The following is an 18,889-nucleotide window of genomic DNA, read 5'->3' as shown; positions in this document are numbered from 1 at the left end:
CAAAACCGGATATCATTCGAAAGCTTGTGGCATAGGAAGGGCGATGAAAGTTACCGCGAGTCGATTACTCAATTACACCGGACACAGTGGGCCAAAAACCGAATTTCGGGGCCAAAAATCGAAAATCGTCTCTGAAAACCGGAAAAGCATTTTCAGATCAAAACAAATGCCCATTTCGGTTATAATGGGACCCAATGAGTCCAAAAAAATCGGTCGTTACTCAGGAACAAAATGACTGTTGCATAGTGTTATTCATTCATCCATATACAGCGTTACAGTCTCCAGCGTTGTTGTTACACTGTATGCAGCGTTGCAGTCCCCAGTCTTCGTGTTAGGCTGTATTCATCGTTGGAGTCTCCGTTGTAAGAGTTATACTGGATGTAGCGTTACAGTCTCCAGTGTTGGTGTTATACTGCATGTATCGTTGCAGTCTCCATTGCTGGTGTTACACGGTACGCAGCGTTGCAGTTTCTAGTGTTGGAGTTGGTAGCGCCGCATACAGCTCGCCCAGCGGCTGTATGCAGTCCTAAATTTTCCATTGTTGATACTACAGCGTATGCAGCGTTGCAGTCTTCATTATTGGTATTATTCTGTAACTAGCGTTGCAGTCTCCTAGCATTACGGTCCAGTGATGGTGTTATATTTTATAACTGTATGTAGCGTTGCAGTCTCCAGTACTGGTATAATGTTGCATCAAGCGTTGCAGTCTCCAGTGTTGGGGTTACATAGTATGCAACGTTGTAGTCTCCCGTTTTGGTGTTATATTGTTAAGAGTGTTGCAGTCTCCAGCACCCCCTTGCTGCTGCACTTTCCGAATTTCCGATTTCTGATTCCGATTTCTGACAAATTTACAAAACTCAAACCACAATATTGCTAATGCAGGCACGGTATATTTTCTGTACAGCAAACATTCAGCATTCGTGGACATCAATATTAAATAGCTGGCGAGTACAGCGCCACGGCGGTTGCCGCAGCTGCCTCGCCACTGGTTCGTTGGTCCCCGTTCCACGGCGGTGGCACGCAGGCCCCGCGGACGAGCCGGGCCGCCCCTGGTGTGTGACCGGGGACATACCGACTCTGACCCTCCCTACCCAGTCCCATCGCAGCCCACCCCAGCGACACCCCACATACACTGCCCGCAGGAGATCGCAATCACACACATACACGCACACATACATAAAAGACAAATCTATGGCAACACATGTGAGGATCGACAACGGCTACACAATCTATCATACAACTTACAGTGATGGCGAATGAGATATATGTCACACAGGTGCGAAATGCGTATAAAATCATCACAGCTCCTCACGCCGTCCGGCCCTGGGGTCGTGACGGCGTATTGTCTCACAGAGGCTCGCCGCAGCAGCGGCCGGCCGGCTGGCGACGCCCACTCGCCGCCCGACAAAATCCACCAACTGGTCTCAAAGCACAACACAGAGAACAAGCCTAAACCGCACATCCGTCCGAGAATAAAACCAACCGAGCAGACAGCCGTCAACAATAAAATATACCTACATCGCTCTGGGTAAGCTCGTAAACCAATGTCCGAAACGATAAACGCAACAAAATGCGGCTCGCTCACGCGTGCGCGCCGGCATTGCACTAGTCTCGGGGGAAGAGGCCGGCCGGCCGGCCGTCGGGCGCCGCGCGCGTCACACTAGCACCTCGTGGAACTCTGGCGAGTCCTCTCTCAGCGTCCTGCTCAGCGCCGACTGCCGCAGCGCGGCGCCGCGCAAAATCTCCTTGTTGATCTCCTTGGAGGGGCCGGCGCCCCGCGGCGGCGCGAGATTGTTCACGTTCACCGGCTTGTAGAGAGCCGGTTTCTCTGGCCTCGGCGAGTCGAGCGGGAGCTCGCACGGCTCGAGCGAGTCGCGGCGCTTGGGCGGTGCGGCTGTGGCGCCGCCCGGCGGAGCGTCCAGCTCCTTTAGTTTATATCCGTCCCGGCAGGCGTCACTAGTGCAGCCGGCGCGGCACGTCTCACTGTCGGGAGAGTCCAGTCGGTTTCTGTATCGGCGCAGGTTCTTCTCGTTCTGCACGTTGTTGCAGTTCTCCTCCTTGGTCTGCTGCTCGTCACGGAGCAGCCGCGCGCGGCGCCGCTGCTGCCAGGCCAGCAGCAGCAGGCAGACGGCCAGCACGCCGACAGCCAGCAGCGTGCAGACGACGGCCAGCAGCGGGCCGCCGCCGGCCGGCGCCGTCTGCTCGCTGGTCTCGGTGTGCACCTCGGTGACGGCGGCGGCCACCGGCAGCGAGCCGCGACCGGCGCGCAGCAGCTCGCCCAGCCGCTGAGCCGTCTCCGTCACCAGCGGACTGATGGCGGACACGCCCGGGGAGCGGGGCGTCGACTGGGGAGAGACGAGAGAAACGGTCAGAGACGGAGAGAAACGGTCAGAGACGGAGAGAAACGGTCAGTGACGGAGAGGAACAGTCAGTTAAGGCACGATTGTCTGGCTGGGCCAGCGATAAAGTGAAGTCTCATCACAGTCGATCTTTCACATGCTAAAACTGTTTGTGTGCAAGTCTATGAGACTTGTCACGACTTTTCAAAGTCATTAACATAAAAGCTACAACAAATGCTAATCGTTCTAGTTTCTAGCTTCTAATACTCACCAGTGTGACGGCGATAGCTCCTCGCTCCCCCTCGGCCAGGTCACACATGACGACCAGCGCCTCGCCGGTGAGCGAGTCGGGAGTCTGCTGGACGAGCAGACGGCGCAGCTGTGTGCACACTCCCTCGACCGTGGTGCCCGGCGCCAGCTGTGCTGACTCGAGACGGACAGTCAGCCGCGCGCACGAGTTGCTGAGGAACGCCTGGTTGGGCCAGCAGCTGGTCGGCGCCGGGCTGATGGGCGGGTTGACCGTCTTCCCGACGCCCAGTTTTCGACACTCTCCGTGATGAGCGCACGGCGGCGAGAGGCAGTTGTCGCTGGGCGCCTGGACGCACACCTGAGGCGAGAGAGGAAGGACCGGTCAGGGTTGCACCCCACCGCGTCAGGCACGGAGCAGGAGGCACCGTCGGGCAGGTCGGCGCCGGGTCGGACCACACAGCGCACGACGGAGCCATTATTAAACCGCGACCCGGGTCGTGATCCACAACAGGAGGGCCAACGAGTAATCTGACGCAAAATTAGAGCTCACCGCAGGAAGGATGACCGCCTGACGGCCGTCCGACGTTATGATAAAGTGGTCTTCTCCCGGGGAGGGCGCGCTCGCCCGGTGGGCGCAGACAACAATCGCAGGGGCGTCGGCCGACAGTCACCGACGACAGACAGGCGACATAATGCTCGCTCATGAATATTAACGGTGTCGCCTCTGCGTTCGGGGGCCATAATGTCACAGTGACAGCAGAGGACATTGCAACCGGAGATGGCCAAGGCAGAGCTGAGGAGTGGCCGGGTAGAGTGGATGTCTGTGGGTGGAGGACATGGCCTAGGAGTGGCAAGGGAGAGTGGGAAGTGGGGAGCAGCCGGGTGGGGGAGCTTAGGGTTGGCAGAGAGTGAAGGGAGAGTTGGGGAGGTGGCTGAGGATATAAGTAGCAGAGCTGAGCAGGAGCAGGGATGATTACAGAGCTTTACTTGTCCGGAGGGGCGAAAAAACATCAAGTAGTTCTCACCTGTCCGGCGCCGCACTCGGTGAACTTTAGCACATCATTGACGAGCTCGATGCAGTTGGACGCGCCGCACCACAGTTTGGTGCACGTGACCAGTCCGTTCTGGCAGCGGCACGTGTTACACGAGTTCTGCCACGTGTGTCCGTCGGCGTACTCTGAGCCTCGCCAGTGGCACGTGGCGCCGGACGCTGGCTGGTCAACCACTGTGGAGAGACACAAGCGGTCAGAGAGGTCAGGGGCATGGTCAGAGGACCGAGCTAAGGCGTTAATTAAACCACTCCTCATAATACCATCAAGGACAACCCATAGAAATAACGACGAACAAAAAGACGACATTAACCGTAACCGAATAGAATCTATTCGGTCACATCTGATGTGAGAAATCCAATAACTGATGACTCTACAAAAGTTTTAGCCTAATGAACTCAGCGAAGTCTTTTCGCCTGAACTCACCCTCTGAACAGGTCGATCCACCTCTGCCGGGCGGACAGATGCACGTGAATCCTCCGACGGCGTCCACACAGGTACTGCCGAACGAACACGGGCTGCTGGCGCACTCATCCACATTGATGCGGCAGTCAGGGCCGAGGAAGCCGCGCGGGCACACGCAGGTGAAGAAGTTGACGCCGTCCACGCAGCTGCCGCCGTTGTAGCACGGGTGCGGGTTGCAGTCGTTGATGTCGTGCTCGCAGCGGCGCCCCTCGAACCCCTCTCTGCAGATGCACGAGAAGGTGTCTCCCGTGTTGACGCACGTGGCCAGGTTGAGGCACGGGTTGGCGCTGCAGGCGGGGCTCTTCCTCAGCTGGCAGACGGTGCCCTCCCACTCGGGCGTGCAGTGGCAGAGGAAGGTGGAGCCCAGGTCGCGGCACGTGCCGCCGTTCAGACACGTGGTCCGATCGCAGTGTGATTCGGTCAGGTGGCACCGTTTGCCCTTCCATCCGTCGGGGCAGTCACACGCGTAGTCGGCCACGGCGTCCACACACGTACCGTTGTGACGGCACGGGTTCGGCTCACACTCGTTCTTATCTGCGGAGAAAAGGCGAGGAGGATGTTAGCGAGCACGGTTCATACAAGCGCCCATAGACTTTCAAATCCGATAGTCAGTTTACTTGCAATTGTCATTAGAGTATAGCTAGCGAAACTACACACGAGTGATTAACACGAGATACCCCACAGCTCCGCCGATCTTTTATCTCTCGTGACTCCATCAATCATCAATTTTCAACGTTAAAGGGATGATCGACTGATGTTCGTGCCAACGGAGGCTGGGATGGCTCGAGTCGGGTCAAAGGTGAGCCCGTTCACCCGCAGGCTATAACTAGCACACGGCTGGCCCCGGCCGCCTACATTAGACGCTGCTCGCTGTCCGGCCGGCCGCCGCCGCCGCCAAGTGCAGTATGGGAATGGAAAGTTATCGCGTGGGAAACGCGGCACATAGAGAGATAAAGAAGCCCGTCAAACCAGTTGGTCCGCATTGCATAAGGGCTGGCCGGCAGCACGGCTCGAGCGAGCGGCCATCCCGGCCGGCGGAGGACTGAGCGCCGATCCCATTCGGCCTCTCTGGCTGACCCGGGCCCCCGAGACCCCTTAGAGATGACCCCGTGGCCCTGAAACTACTGGACGACAGAAACGACCGTCAGGACCTACGACCGGAAAGCACTCCGGCATCGTCTCTATATATTGGCTACATTGGCCCCACTAGAGCCGCACAGACACAGTGGGCATGCGGTGGGGAAGGCACGGGGGACGTCGAGACACTCACTTGTGTTGCAGAGCGGCCCCTCCCAGCCGAGCGGGCAGATGCAGGTGAAGCTGTCGATGCCGTCGATACAAGTTGCGCCGTTATGGCACGGGTCGCTGCTGCAGTCGTTGATATCTGTAACAGAACAGTAGGGTCGTGGTGAGATACTCGTAAGTGTGGATATTTTCTATCGGTGTTCCGGGTGTTCGGGATCTCAGGGGCGGATGTTGTCAACGTGTGTGGGCGATTTCAGATGCTGGCGATGGCCCTTGTTGGTTTACAGTCATTTCGCTCTAGGTTCATCGCTGGAGCAGCCATCAGCGATAGTCGGCTAGCTATCGCTGGTCGCCGTTGACCCGTGGAGGGGCCCAGACGCCGGCGCTGGCCGACACCTGGGCTGGGCTCGTCGGCAGGTGCGCTCACCACCGGGAGGCGGCCACCACTGGCACGCCACGGCACCGACCTCGCCACGGGGCCGCCTTCCGTGCGCTTTCACTGCCGCCCCGCGCTGCCACTAGCGCCTCTTGGCAAAAACAAACGGGGTGTTATATTTTCCGCCTGGCGACACCAAACATTTACTATGATGGTGAATCTGTCTGACTGGGAACGCGGAGCGATATGATCAGCGAGGTAGCATCGGCAGTGCTGGACAGTGGATCAGCCGTGCTGACCGCAACAGCAGGGCAGATAAATCGGCACAGTTCTACCCCACCGAGGGCTGGCTGGACTGAGAGCGCTGCCGAGCCGCCTCCGGCGGTCCGTGACCGTCACCATCAGAGGCGGGTCGTAGCCGGGATCACAGCGCGGCCGGCCGGCGCCGACACTTTGACCAGCGCGCGTGGCATGTGCGCCAATTATCCAACGATGTGGTGACATTCCCAGCGTCCAAAAACGCCGCGGCCGCGCCACTAATTGGCTGCGATCTCACGAGGGCGGCTGTGGCGCGCGCTGAGACTATCGGACAGCCATCAGAGTGGCTCCGTCCATCCGTCCGTCTGTCGGCGGTGCAGCGGGGACTGCAAGTCGTCCGCAGCGACCGATTGAGTTGTTGGCCTTATCGGCAGTCGGGCGGCAGCGGCGCCCATAAACCAGCGCGCCGCATGGCGTCGGGCCGCGCCGACCTCTCTCCCACGGTCAGCAGCTCTGAGCCAACTGCTAACGAAGCTCGGCGCGGCGGCGGCAATTAGTCGTCGGCCGGGACCGAGTTGCAGCCGGCGCCCGCTGCGGCCGACGGGGGGCGCCGCCGCCCTCTGCGCCTGCTTTATGACTGAATCAGAAGCCCGCCGCTCGGCCGCTGCTTTATTGGCGACCGCTATTGTTATGGGCGGCGGGAGCTGTTATCGGCAGCGGCGGGCGGGCAAAGGAGGCATCCAGACGGCACGGCAGGTCCGGACCAGGCCGGTCGGCTGACCTCTGCAGAGACACGGCCCGCTGGCGCCGCATGCAAAACGGTCTGATGTGAGGCCAGGAGGGATTCGTTTCACACTGTGCAGCTATGTTCACTTATATCCAATAACATCCCTTTACCTGACATCCTCAAACCAGATAACTTGAACATCGCCGACATCCAGCTAAGCAGCACGCATCTCACCGAAAACTGGTCAGCTCGAATCTCTCGGGGACCAGTTAGTGTCCAACTAACAGAGAACCTGTCATCACCCAGCCGTCAGACCGAGGTGGTCGGAGTGCATCTCACAAAGAACTGGTCGGGGGCGCTCAGAGCCGGCCGGCCGATATGATCGCGCACTGAGGAGCGTCTTCGTCCGGAGGCCACCGCACGTGACAAACAGCTCACAGAGCCCAATGTGACGCAACTCGCACAGACCGATCGTCTCATCAGCGGGGAAAACTGATGAGCTGGGCACTGCGACCGGTGGGGACCGAAGGCGACCGGCCGAAGAGACGGCATGGTAAGCCGGTGACCCGCGGGTCTCTCCGTACGACACGACACGACAGTGACCTACCGTGTGCCCTAGAGTCACACGGCTAGCTTACACATCCATTCAGTGTACTTTCGTGCCAGTGAAGTGACGTTATTCAAACATCATAGTGACATCATCACCTCTGAATGACATCACATCTCCGTGTAATGAATTAGCCCTCAACCGTCCGACTCGGGGCACTCCCACCCATCCAGCGCCACCGAAATGGCCGCCAATCGTCACCGAGATGACGTCATCCAGTGGTAACGTCACTACCAGTGATGACGTCAGTCTCGGTACAGTGCATTAGTCGCAGCGAGATTTACTCAGGCACTACGATGATGGCAGGTAGAGCCACTCCCTGGCTTTGTTTCGAGACATAAACAGACGGGTGGCCGCTGGTTTTCGGTGTCGGTGTGCACCGCAGGCGACGTGCACACTGCACAGTGTACAGGCAGTGTGCAGTGCAGGTGCACATCGGGGCTCATTACGAAACAGCGGCCGATGGGTCAATAGCGCGGCGCGCAGAGCACACAGACTCCGCCACCGACCGGAAGGTGGACTTTGATCAATTCATAAGCAGCGAGCACGGGGCGGTGGGACGAAATCTGACACGGGGTTGGTATATACGGGGACGCAGTGTGGGGACTCGCGAGTGACCGGGATCGGAGGACGGTACTAGTCTGGTACTGGTAGTTGTACTGGTAGCTGTACTAGTCTGGTACTAGTACTGGGTACTGGGTGCTGGTACTCACTCTGGTGGCAGTGGCGACCTGTGTAGCCGGGGTCGCACGCGCAGCTGAACTGGCCCGCCGGTCCCGAGATGCAGCGTCCGTGCTCGCCGCAGATCGTCACCAGCTTGGCCGGCGCGTTGAGGCCGGTCGGCGCGATCATACAGCTGTCCACTGTGTGGGGACAGAGGGACGGTCAGACGGGGCCGGTGCGGGGGTGAAACGGACAGGTTAGTGCAGCACGGTGGGGCAGTACGGGGGTGAAACGGGCACGTTAGTGCAGCCCAGAGGGGGTGATCAGACGTTACAGATACGGGAGTAAGGCAAACCAGCTCGAGTCACACAGGGAGGCGCAAGGGATTTACAGGAGTAGTTAACTCAGATGAATATAAATGTGGGTCAGAAAAAGAAGATGCTCGCAGGATACCTAGATGGGACAAAGACATGTCTGGGGAGTTGCATATAAAAAGGGAACTGCGTTGACAATAGCTGACAATGTTAGGAAGCCTAGCACGCCTACATTGTTGAATGAAAGTTATGCAATAGCTTGGTATCAACAATGTCATTCCCGCGGGCGTACGACTTAAATATTTGAAACGCTTCGCAAAAATATCTGATTGAACAAATCCACGCAACGTTGTATGTGATTGTGTCATTTTTAATTGCTAGACACTGGGGTTGATCAATTAATGCCGACATGAGATCCGAATGTCGGGTATGTCGGCGGGCCGCGGCTGCAGCGCCAATGTCGAGTCTGCCTTTCATCCCGGATGACTGCATCCGGCCGACCAGCCCGCTCCCACAGCTAACTCCCAGTGGGATTAGAGAGGCCGGATTCCAACGCCAAGGCCACAGCTCCGCCGCGCAGAGCGGCACAATTAACCGCGTACATTTCGCGATAAAACCGCCACTCTATGGCCGTAAATTAATCGTATAATACAGTTAGTCATTAGTGGGAGCATTCGGAGCAGCTAAGACATCTGCGGCGCGGGCTGCTCCGGAAATGTCGCGATGTCTGACGCGTCAGAAATGTCATCCGGCTATGTTCGTATTTGGGGTGCGCTCGTGAGTCTAATTCGAATAAACGGCATTAGTGACAGGCTTTAGAGCATCATACCAAGCCGGTAGCCTCGGCGCTTGGAGCTAGTCACCCTGGTGAGAGCGGCGGGGAGAAGAGGGACAGGGAGGGGAGGCTCACCACAGAGCCTCCAAGTCGTGGCGAGCCACCATCGGCCACAATCGGGCCACAAAAACGACGTGCCGGTGGCCGGACGACAAATGCGCGTGTCGCGTGCGGTACTGAGCGCGCCGAGACCGCCGGCACGCGACTGGACCAGCCGGCGGCCTCTTGTTAGAACAGTGTGACCGCAGCGGGCGGGCGACACCCGAGCCGGGCGGAGCTGGGAGCTGAGAGCTGGGAGCTGGGAGCTGGGATCTGGGAGCTGAGGGAGCTCGCACCGATAATTCACCAACTGCGGACAGACGGCGGACCACCGGCGTGTCGCCGTCGGCTCGCTCGCGGGTGACAACATCGCTGCCGGTCGTGCAAAAACTCGCCCATTACCATACAATTGCATATCCGGTATCAATAAATAGTGGTGTGTCTGCCGCCGGTGGGGTTCATTTGTTTTGCGGCTCACTGTCTGAGCAGTGACTGCCCCCAGCTGCCGGGGAGGGGACTCGGCTGGACTGCCGGCCGGGCTGGAGGACACAGCTGGAGTCAGAGCCGGAGTCGGAGTCGGAGTCGGAGTCGGAGTCGGAGTCGGAGTCGGAGGCTCACTCACCGTTGCACTGCGGTCCTAGGCAGACGGCCTTCGTCTCGCTGCAGTTTTTGCCGTGAAGTCCGTCGGGACACTGGCAGTAGTAGTCGCTGTTACTGTTGAAGCACCGCGCCTCGTTCTCGCACGGATTCGGGTTGCACAGATCCATGTCCGTCTGTAAGGGGACAAAAAGGTCAGCTAATGCAATTAACAGTTTCGCAAAGCTTTCCAGTGTCGGCAACACTGTGTTGTTTCGTGCTTTAGAAGTTATCTGTGGTGGCTGTGTCAAGCATTATGTTCTAGCGTGAAACTTTATACCTAAATCGAAATCATACCTAAATGAGCTGGTTAGTTCGTGTAAAAAGAAGAGTGTGGGAAACAAGTATGATTTGAAAGGACATTCAATTTAGTTAAAAGCGGGTATTTTAAAGAGTTTGTAGGGGAGAGCGGGGAGAGTTGTATCATGTCCAAGTTGTATCAGGGCGAATTGTGCGAAACTTATCCAACAGATGGCGCTCGTGACACGACCAGCCGACGAGGTTTTCCGGGCGCAATCTTTCCCTGTTCTGTCGTGTGGCTGGGTGGACGCGTCTGGAGGTGAGAGCCGATTTTATGTTTTTTTAATGTCATTCTAAAAAAATAAGTTGCAAGAAAATATGTGTTTTGGGCATTTAGATGTGCACGAATTTGAAAGATCTCCGTAGCGGTGGTGAGGGTAGGTTCTAAGGCTGCGTGAGTGAAAATGGATTTCTCCAGCTGTCCGCTGTTTTTGAGCACCAGGATGTTTTTTCCAAGATGGCGGCGAGGTACATGTTGTATCAGAGCCGGGTGGGGTATGTTGTAACATGTATGTATGTATGTATGAATGGGTATGTTGCTTTTGATCGCGAAAGCTAAGCCCTGGCTCGCGTTTGTAGATAGCTAGTCAATACTCGTTCCATTTCGGCACAATGTGTTGGCTTCTTTGCTCTTAACGGGCCACTTTTGCGTCTAGTCTGTTGATGTTTCGTTCGTTTGACGTTTCGATGTTTCGTTCGGATTGCATTGACCTAAGTTTGGCCTAATAAAAGTAAAGCCTTTGAGCATATACATTGTATTAACCCCATTTAATGTTGTTGTTATTTTCAAAGCCAGTAGAAAGCACACACCCTGAAACGTGAAATAGTGATACAAATTACCCCACCATGTGATACAACTCACCCAAGCCATGGGGCAAGTTGTATCAAAAACATTGTTCTATTCGGCAGACCGTAGAAGAAAAACTGGTAGAGGTAACGGAAAAGTTACTTGGCACGAAAAAGCAGAAGAATCAAGGAAGGAGATAGTATGGAAATAATGAGTTTATCACGGATAGTTACGAGGTTATGGGTCTCGGAGTAAAAACTGATACAACCCACCCCACTCTCCCCTACGTTTATTTTCCATCCGGCGTTATCCCCGTTTTCCCGAAAGATAGCTACGCGTCGATATCTGTCTCGCTGACTACCTAATCTGAACACGGCTACCGCTCTCTCCTCGCGCTCCCGTACTCTGTCCATCTCCCGCTGGCAGTGGCATTTCCTGGTAGAGTAGGCCTCTCTATCACGTGACCTCGCCCCCCCCCCCCCCCACCTGACCGCAGTCGCTCTCTGAACGTGGCCACTCAGCCTCAGAATGACCCCAACCGCTCCCGACCCGGCCTCGGCGCCATTTTGCAGCCGCGCATCGGTTCGAAAATTTATCTGAGAAATAGGAACGTCATTAAATTAGACTGCAGACTACAATTAGGCAACAATCATGCTGAGTATATAGGTGGGCCGTCCGAGCGGCTGGGGCGGGAAGGGGCGGGGCCAGCTGCGAAGTGGCCAATCATCGTTCGTTTTGATTGCGAACCAGCCAACGGCCGATGGCGAGCGGAGGTGATGTGTGCATGGCGCAGTGGGCCCGGCCGGCTCGCTGAACGGCGCTCTCTTCATTACTGAGAGGTCGAGCCAGTGCTAACGGCAAGTCTGTCCACCGAAATGGTTATGGTGGGACCAGTGAAACTGCTTGCTGGGGCAATCAGATAGCTTATGTAGTTAGCTGTGTGACTAGACCGTTCATCGCTGTGTCTCTATAAGGCCAATTTCGCTGTGTCTCTATATGAGCCCAGGACTGGCCGGTTCCTGATGGTGCTGTCCACCGGGCGGCGACATCTGTCTGGCTACTGTCTGAGTCGACATTCCGCCGACATTTCGCCAGCAGTCCCTCTGACAGGCACACAGCACCGCGACAGCGGCCGATCATCCCTTCCCGGAACGACCCGCGCCCGGACCTGCTCTCAATAAGCATTTCCATGTGTCGTCGGCGAACGGCGGGACCTTCGGCCGTCACCACTCGCGTCCTCTCGCCAATGAGCTGCATACAGTCCCGGCTTCCACCGTCTAAATACCGGCGGAGCGACCGATCATGTCTGGCCGCCGTGTCAGCCTGTCGCCGGCTTTGGTCACTGTCTGACACACCACTGTGTCCATCTGACACTGCACTGTGTCATGGAGCGGCGCTCAACATGTTTGTGAGATCGCCGCTGGTAAGCGCCGAGCGAGTCATATTTTATTTAAATGATGTAGCAGGTGTCAAACGGCCCTGTTCGCGGTTGAGTGCGGCGGTGGCCGCTTGGCGACCGGGCCCGGTCGGGATTACACAGCTAGTGACTGAATATGGCTAGACCGGCTGTGATAACATGCTACTGTGTCGTTTGGACCGGACTATGGCTACGACTGACTATAACTCGACTGATTAATGTGATTATGACGGTGACCAGCTATTTCTGACTTGACCAGATGTGACTAAATTGGTAACTAGCCAGACTAGATTGTCCGTGGTGTGTAACTGTAGACTGTGACCGTGACTGTGAATGTGACTGTGACCCTGTGACTGGACTCACCTCACAGCGGTCGCCCGTGTAGCCGACAGGGCAGATGCAGCGGTAGCCGGCGATCAGATCCACACACTCGCCGTCGTTCAGGCACGGGCTCGGGTCACACTCGTTGATGTTCACCTCGCAGTTCCGGCCTGTCGGGAGGGGGAGAGAGAGGGGGTCAGTCGGGAACAGGTGTTACCCACCGGCCGGCGTCGCAGTCCCCGGAGACTTCAATGCGGCCGACACCGGACCGGCGGCGCAGATGAAGACATCTAAGGAGGATGAGTCGGCGCGATGGTCGGACAAAGTTTGCGAACAGCATGACGCGGCGCGAATAGAGCGCGAGTGAAGCCGCCTTGGACCACTGCTGTGCCCAATGAGGGCAATGGGGGCGGTAAAGGAGGCAGCGCGGCCCGAGCAGTCCAATTTGCCGGGCGTCCAGCGGCTCCATCAGGCCGCCCGGGCCGACAGCGCGGCGATTTATGCACCTTCTGCGCGCGGCTAGTCGCATCGATAATCAGCTCCTCATCTTGATAAATCAAATATTTAGGGGCCAATTAGAGTGCGGTTCTGCAGTGGCCCTATTAGCCGTGTTCGGTGGTTGGTGCTAATGAGGAGACGCCGCGAACCCGCGGTGGTGCGGCTGAGGGTGCGGTTTGTGTGACCGGAGACGGTGCTACTAGTCTACTAAGGGTGCCGGCTCTGCTGCCCGGTGAACCGCGGACCTGCAGACACTCTGCCGCCGGTTCGTCCGCGCACACCCCGCGACCTCGACCACCGCCCGGGGCGGCGGCGGAGCGACGGCACCTTCCACGAAACGACTCGGGCTGCGGCGAGCGGCCGCCGCCGGCGTCGATAAATAACCGGGACTGGTTGCAGCGCCGGCGGCACTGCGAAAACGAGCAACAGAAGCCCACTTTGGCCGCTTCCTGGCGCTCATGCGCTCTGCGGTGGAGACGCGGCACGTGATTCTGCTCCCAGATGGGATGAACTCCCCCCCCCCCTACACACAGAGCTGCCCGCTGATGGGGGAGTCAGGGGAGACCCGCGCCGTCACTGACCTGTGTAGCCAGACTGGCAGATGCAGCGGTAGTCACTGGCCAGGTCGATGCACGTGCCGCCGTTGTGGCACTGCTCGCCACAGTTACTGATGGTCTGGTCGCAGTTCTTGCCCGTCCAGCCCTCCATACACTCGCACTGGTAGTCGCCCACCAGGTTCTTACAGGAGACCGCGTTCACACACGGACTTCCTTGGCATTCGTCCGAATCTGTAAGCGGAACGTCAGTTAGAACATTGGCGGCGAATTTAATGTGCTGTGGAGTTATGGACTGCCGCAGCAACAACCACCAGATATAAAAATCCCTCCCCAATACCAGGACTGGAAGTTACGCATAACTGACAAAACTATCAGAAACTTGTTTAAAACCAAATTAACTCTGTTCATCAAGACCACTGACTTCTATCCTCAAAATATTTATAGCAATTTTCCGACCCCAAACCGAGCGGTCAATTTTCACTATACCGCTGGACGCTGGCCACGATTGACGGCTGGGTCCCGGGCGAGGGGCTCCTTTTTCCAATCACTGAGTGACGGACGGGGCTATCAGGAGAGAGGAACCACCGGGCAGCGGTCCGATCAGAGGCGACCGTTACCCGGGCGGTCCGATCGAGTGCCGGACTGATGGAACGGGCCCGAGCATTCCCCGACCTGCCCCGAGAAGCCCCGAGCGGCCCCAGCCTTCCCGGATTGACCCCTGGCGGTCCCAGAGAGTCCCCCGAGCGTCCCCGGAGCCCGAGTGCTCACCTAGTTGGCACAGGTTGCCCTCCCATCCGTGGGGGCAGCTGCAGCGGAACCCATCCACCAGATCGACACAGGTTCCTCCGTGCTGACACGGTGATGACGCCCTGCATTCGTTCACATCTGCGGAGAGAGGTCAGCAGCGGTCACAAAGGGTGGGTGGAGAGGTCACAGGTCGAGAGGCTGCTGAGCTTCGGTAGCGGAGGTGCTCACTTAGCCTAGCAGCTACTTCCGTTCATAATCCTTTGAACACAGAGTGCTAACCAGCTCGACAAATATGGCGCCCGCAGCCTTCACACCTGCTGTTGGCAGCGCTGCCGTGCCAAACGCGCCGAGAACGCCTCTGTGCTGTCAACGCGTCACAACCGCCGCCCTGCAGTCGGTGCTCCAAGAACGCCAACTGTCCAACGGAACACGCCTGGTGTCCGGCTGATTCAATTAAAAGCCAATAGGAGTCCGAGGGTGCTGCGGGCCGGGCGGTGGCTCTCATTAACAGCGCCCAGCGCAAAAACCGGGCGGCTGCGGCTGCGACGCCGGCTGATCGGCCGTCATTGCTGCAGTGGCGGCCGGGGAGGGGCTCCACCCTGCCGACAGATCTTCCGGCCGCCAGTCATGATGCCAAATCAGTCAGCGCCGCGCTTCTCTGTTTATGCAAAGCCGCCGAGGTGCCGGCGTGGTCCAGTCATCGGCCGTAATGAGGCTCCGAGCGCCACGGCGCCGCGGATAAATTAAAAGGGTTTCCTAATAAGAGGTTACCGGCAAGCCGCTCGGTTCTGCTCGGCGCTGCAGTTTGGTAAAAAGCCAACTATGCGCGGGGGCTGCATTGAATAAACTCCAATCGGCTGGTAATGGCCCGGCGGTGGCACGGTGCTGTAATTTGGCGCGTCCGAACGCCGCGCGTGATTCATTACTCTGCATTATATTCCAGATTCGGTGGGCGCGGCGGCAGCGGCCCTCCGCGGCGTCCCGTCACGGACGGAGGTCTGTGACCACAATCGGGAGGCATTCCGGCCATGGCAGCGCAGCTCGTAAACGCTGCCTGTTGTACAGTTTACTGCCGGCAGCGCGGCCATTAGCTGCCGAGGCGGTCAGGCGGCGGTGGGTGCCGCGCGGTGGCGGAACACCTGGGCGCCGCCACACCCCGTCACCTGACCCCAGAGACGGGGGAGGGCGACCCTGACACCTGACACCTGACAGAGTACCGTGCACGGAGCACCCCTGACTAGGAGCCGTGTGGGAGGTAGCATGGTCAGTGGAGAACATGGGTCATAGAGAAAACAATGACATCGCTGGTTTTGAGTCTCAGAGAATGGATTGTTCGAGGCAGCAATTAAATGTGAATAGCCAAATGGCAGGATTACTTTAGAGGAAATAAGTAATAAGCAAAATATGGTGAGGAAGTCGGTTCGGGACAGTGGAAGGTTGAAAACGTCGGAAATCAAAGAAACGGATAATAATGAGGAGACTTGGGATTAGGGGAGTCTTTGATGAGGTGAGGTGGAGAGTTGGAGGGGTCCAGGAGGCGCCGGAGAGCAGCCTCTCCGTGAGAACGGGCGGCTCGGTGGCGCCAATTTCGCCCTATTACCGCGTCTGGCAGCGGCGGCGTCATTACCGGAGGCTAATGGCCGTCATCGGGCTCCGCCGGCGCCGTCATTAGGGCCCGATCGGACCGTCACCGGTGGCGGCGCCGGCGGCCGACGGACGCGCGTCACCCCGTCCCCGCTGGCCAGCGATCACCTCCCCTTCGGTACACGCACACGCATAAAGCATCCTGGCCGAGTCCCGAGTCGCGAGCCCCCTAGCAGCCACCGAGCTCGAATGACCGGCGCGGTTTTTGCCTAACGCCATAAACCCGCCACCGGTGTGCCGAAATCACCGCCGACCGTCGATCGCATTCAATCTTGGCCGCCCGATTGAGCCACGCGCGCCGCTGCCGGGCCGCGCGTAAACGCAGCGGGTCGGCGCGTCACGGCGCAGCGCGCGCAGCAAATGTCACCCTCTGTCTTATTTTAGAGCCGGGCTCTCATCAGACCGGCGCGCCGGCGCTCTCTCGCCGTCGGAGGCCGGCCGATCGGCGGGCGGTGTGCCCTGATGGACGGCTCATTATTGGGGCGGCGGCCGGCGCGCGCCGACGACCCGCACTTTCTCGCCCCGCCGCTGCCACAGCGTGCATTCCCGACGCCACCGAAAGCGAGCAGGCTCAAGGCTTTTTCCTCAAGACGAGCTGCTGGCTGGCGGCGACTCATGCTGGCCGGCGCCGCGCAGCGATGCTGACAATCAGTCCCCGCACCCAGTGACGTGCACATACGCGACACACGACACAGCGCGGCGATGACATAATTCCCCGGGGTGACTACTCACTGATTTGGCAGCGGTCGCCCGTCCAGCCGGGCGGACACGAGCACTGGAATTCGCCGCTCATGTCGATACACGTGCCGCCGTGCTGGCACGGGCCCGTGGCGCACGGGTTGTCCACCACCTCGCAGTTGTCGCCGGAGAAGCCCTCCGGACACGTGCAGCGGTACTTGTCGGGTCGCGTGTTCTCGCACGTGCCACCGTTCACACACGGCTCATGGGTGCCGCAGAAGTTGAGGTCTGCCGGAGAGAACAGAACACAGGTCAGGTCACAGGTCAGATCACAGCTCAGGTGACGGTTCATTGGGGACATTCATGGGTCAGAAGGGACACCCCACACCACCAGCTGCCTGCAGCATTCCCAGACCAGCCCTCGCTCGCTCCCTCCCCCTCTCGGCGGCACGGCCGTCACCAATACACGTGACGGGCCGTGCAGGCGGCGGCTCTGCACACCTCTGCAGCGCCCTGAGAAAACGCCGCCTCCCATGGCGAAATCAGCCGCGCGCATTGTTTCGGTAACCGGCAAGTCAGCGCCACCATCACGACTGGCGGGCCGATTTTTCCGCGGCGCCGCTCCGCCGTCGGCCCTCTCGTTAGGACGACAGGCGCGGAGAAGCGGCCGGCCGGCCGCCGCATAACATACATACGTTAGCGTGTGCAGGGCGCCTAACAATGCCACAGCCACGCAGCGCCGCGCCGACCTGCTTTACGATCGGCCCGCCGCTGCTACCTTTTCAGCGCCGATTATTTATCGCAGCTGCTCGCGCCGTAGCTCAGGCGGGCGCGGCTCCGCGCTGCTCCGCGATGCTCCGCAGCCGCCCGCCGTCGCAGTCTCTCGGTGCTAGCGGCCAACTCGAATCTCGGCGCCGACGTCTCCGCTGACTTGGCGGCCCCATTCTGCGCGGGTGTGATTACAAACCGGCCAACAATGCCGCCACTATTACTGGTCGACGGGCTAGCGGCAGCGCGCCGCGCCGACCAGCGGGGGACATTATTAAGAGGCAATCGTTTATCACAGCTGCCGCCGTATCAGGGCTCAGCGCGGCAGTAGTGGCCGGCCGTCCACACGGGCCAGCGGGATGTCCGGACGTGTCAATCGACCGACATCGTGCCGTCCATAGCGAGTGGGCAGCCGGCGGAGAGTAGCTGGCGGAGAGCAGCGACAGCGAGCAGCCGCCGTTTGTAAGGCTGCACGGCTGTCCTGACATGTGGGCATGAACTGAGCGAATGCAGTGGCAGCGAATGCAAAGATAGCGCAACACGGGCGTCTGGTACCGCTTGAAGCCGCTCGAGTGACAGTTCTTGCAAATGCAGCCCAGCTGAAGAGAAACAGTTCCTACAGTGACAGCGCCTGCTACCGTGGCGGCGGATATTGTCAGCTCTCCTGCTACTGTAGCAGTTTAGGTAATGGCAGCTTCTGCACTGGCAGTTTAGGCTTCGGCAGTCCCTGCACCGGCAGCCGCCCTATCGACAGCTGCAGTGGCAGCAGCCTCAGTGACATCAGCTACACTAGCAGCAGCGGCCCGACGGTTTACGAGCCGACCGATCTGGGTCCCCGTTCGGCCGGCGATAAATCGACCTGGCCCAGATCGGCTCCGCCCTGGTGCGGTCGTCGGCGCCGTGAAATCCCGGCCGAGTTATCGATACGATTACGGCGGCGGCTGTCGTCAGCAGCGATGATGGAGCGCGCAGTCAACACCACTCTGCTGACTATCTGCATACGGCAGCCGCCGCTCCCCGCCGATAAAAAACTGCCGACCGCCTCCCCTCAGCAGCCGGTGCAATCCCCGTCAAGAGGCGCCCCTACCGAATTTGACTGTTTTGCACATTTGGGTTTAAGCGATCCGTCGCCAGGCCCCCGGGATTAGACGGAATATGTCATACGGGGGAGTGGGCTTAAACTTAATTATCGACTATTCATGAAACCCCACCCCGATCATTGAATGACGGTAAAGCTCCCGGCGGGATTTTGATGGATTCAGCCGAGCCTCATCGTGCGGCGAGCGCTGCAGCTGGCCGAGACGTCATCATTATTCATTTGCGTCCACAAAGCCTGCACCGGCACGTGCGGTACCACGAGACACGGAGAC

At 58.6% G+C, this 18,889-nt stretch overlaps 1 protein-coding gene across 1 annotated transcript in view; it reads right to left on the bottom strand.

The window, feature by feature from the left end:
- Positions 1-868: 868 nt before the first annotated feature.
- LOC122364406 (protein jagged-1b-like) overlaps positions 869-18,889 on the bottom strand; it is a 49,228-nt gene continuing 31,207 nt past the window's right edge. Inside the window, exons 7-17 of the mRNA XM_043334733.1 lie at positions 16,806-17,039; positions 14,451-14,567; positions 13,707-13,913; positions 12,670-12,797; positions 9,789-9,939; positions 8,029-8,178; positions 5,373-5,486; positions 4,064-4,636; positions 3,614-3,813; positions 2,611-2,946; positions 869-2,345 (exon numbers count right to left, since the gene is read on the bottom strand). Coding sequence (XP_043190668.1) covers positions 1,656-2,345; positions 2,611-2,946; positions 3,614-3,813; positions 4,064-4,636; positions 5,373-5,486; positions 8,029-8,178; positions 9,789-9,939; positions 12,670-12,797; positions 13,707-13,913; positions 14,451-14,567; positions 16,806-17,039 — 2,900 coding nt within the window. The 3' untranslated portion in view covers positions 869-1,655. The remainder of the gene's footprint in view (positions 2,346-2,610; positions 2,947-3,613; positions 3,814-4,063; positions 4,637-5,372; positions 5,487-8,028; positions 8,179-9,788; positions 9,940-12,669; positions 12,798-13,706; positions 13,914-14,450; positions 14,568-16,805; positions 17,040-18,889) is intronic.

The sequence above is a fragment of the Amphibalanus amphitrite genome, unplaced genomic scaffold (genome assembly GCF_019059575.1).
Source record: "Amphibalanus amphitrite isolate SeventyFive unplaced genomic scaffold, NRLGWU_Aamphi_draft 000675F_arrow, whole genome shotgun sequence".
Classification (NCBI taxonomy): Eukaryota; Metazoa; Arthropoda; class Thecostraca; order Balanomorpha; family Balanidae; genus Amphibalanus; species Amphibalanus amphitrite.
Note: the sequence above shows the minus strand (reverse complement) of the source record. Positions and strands in the feature narration are given on the sequence as shown.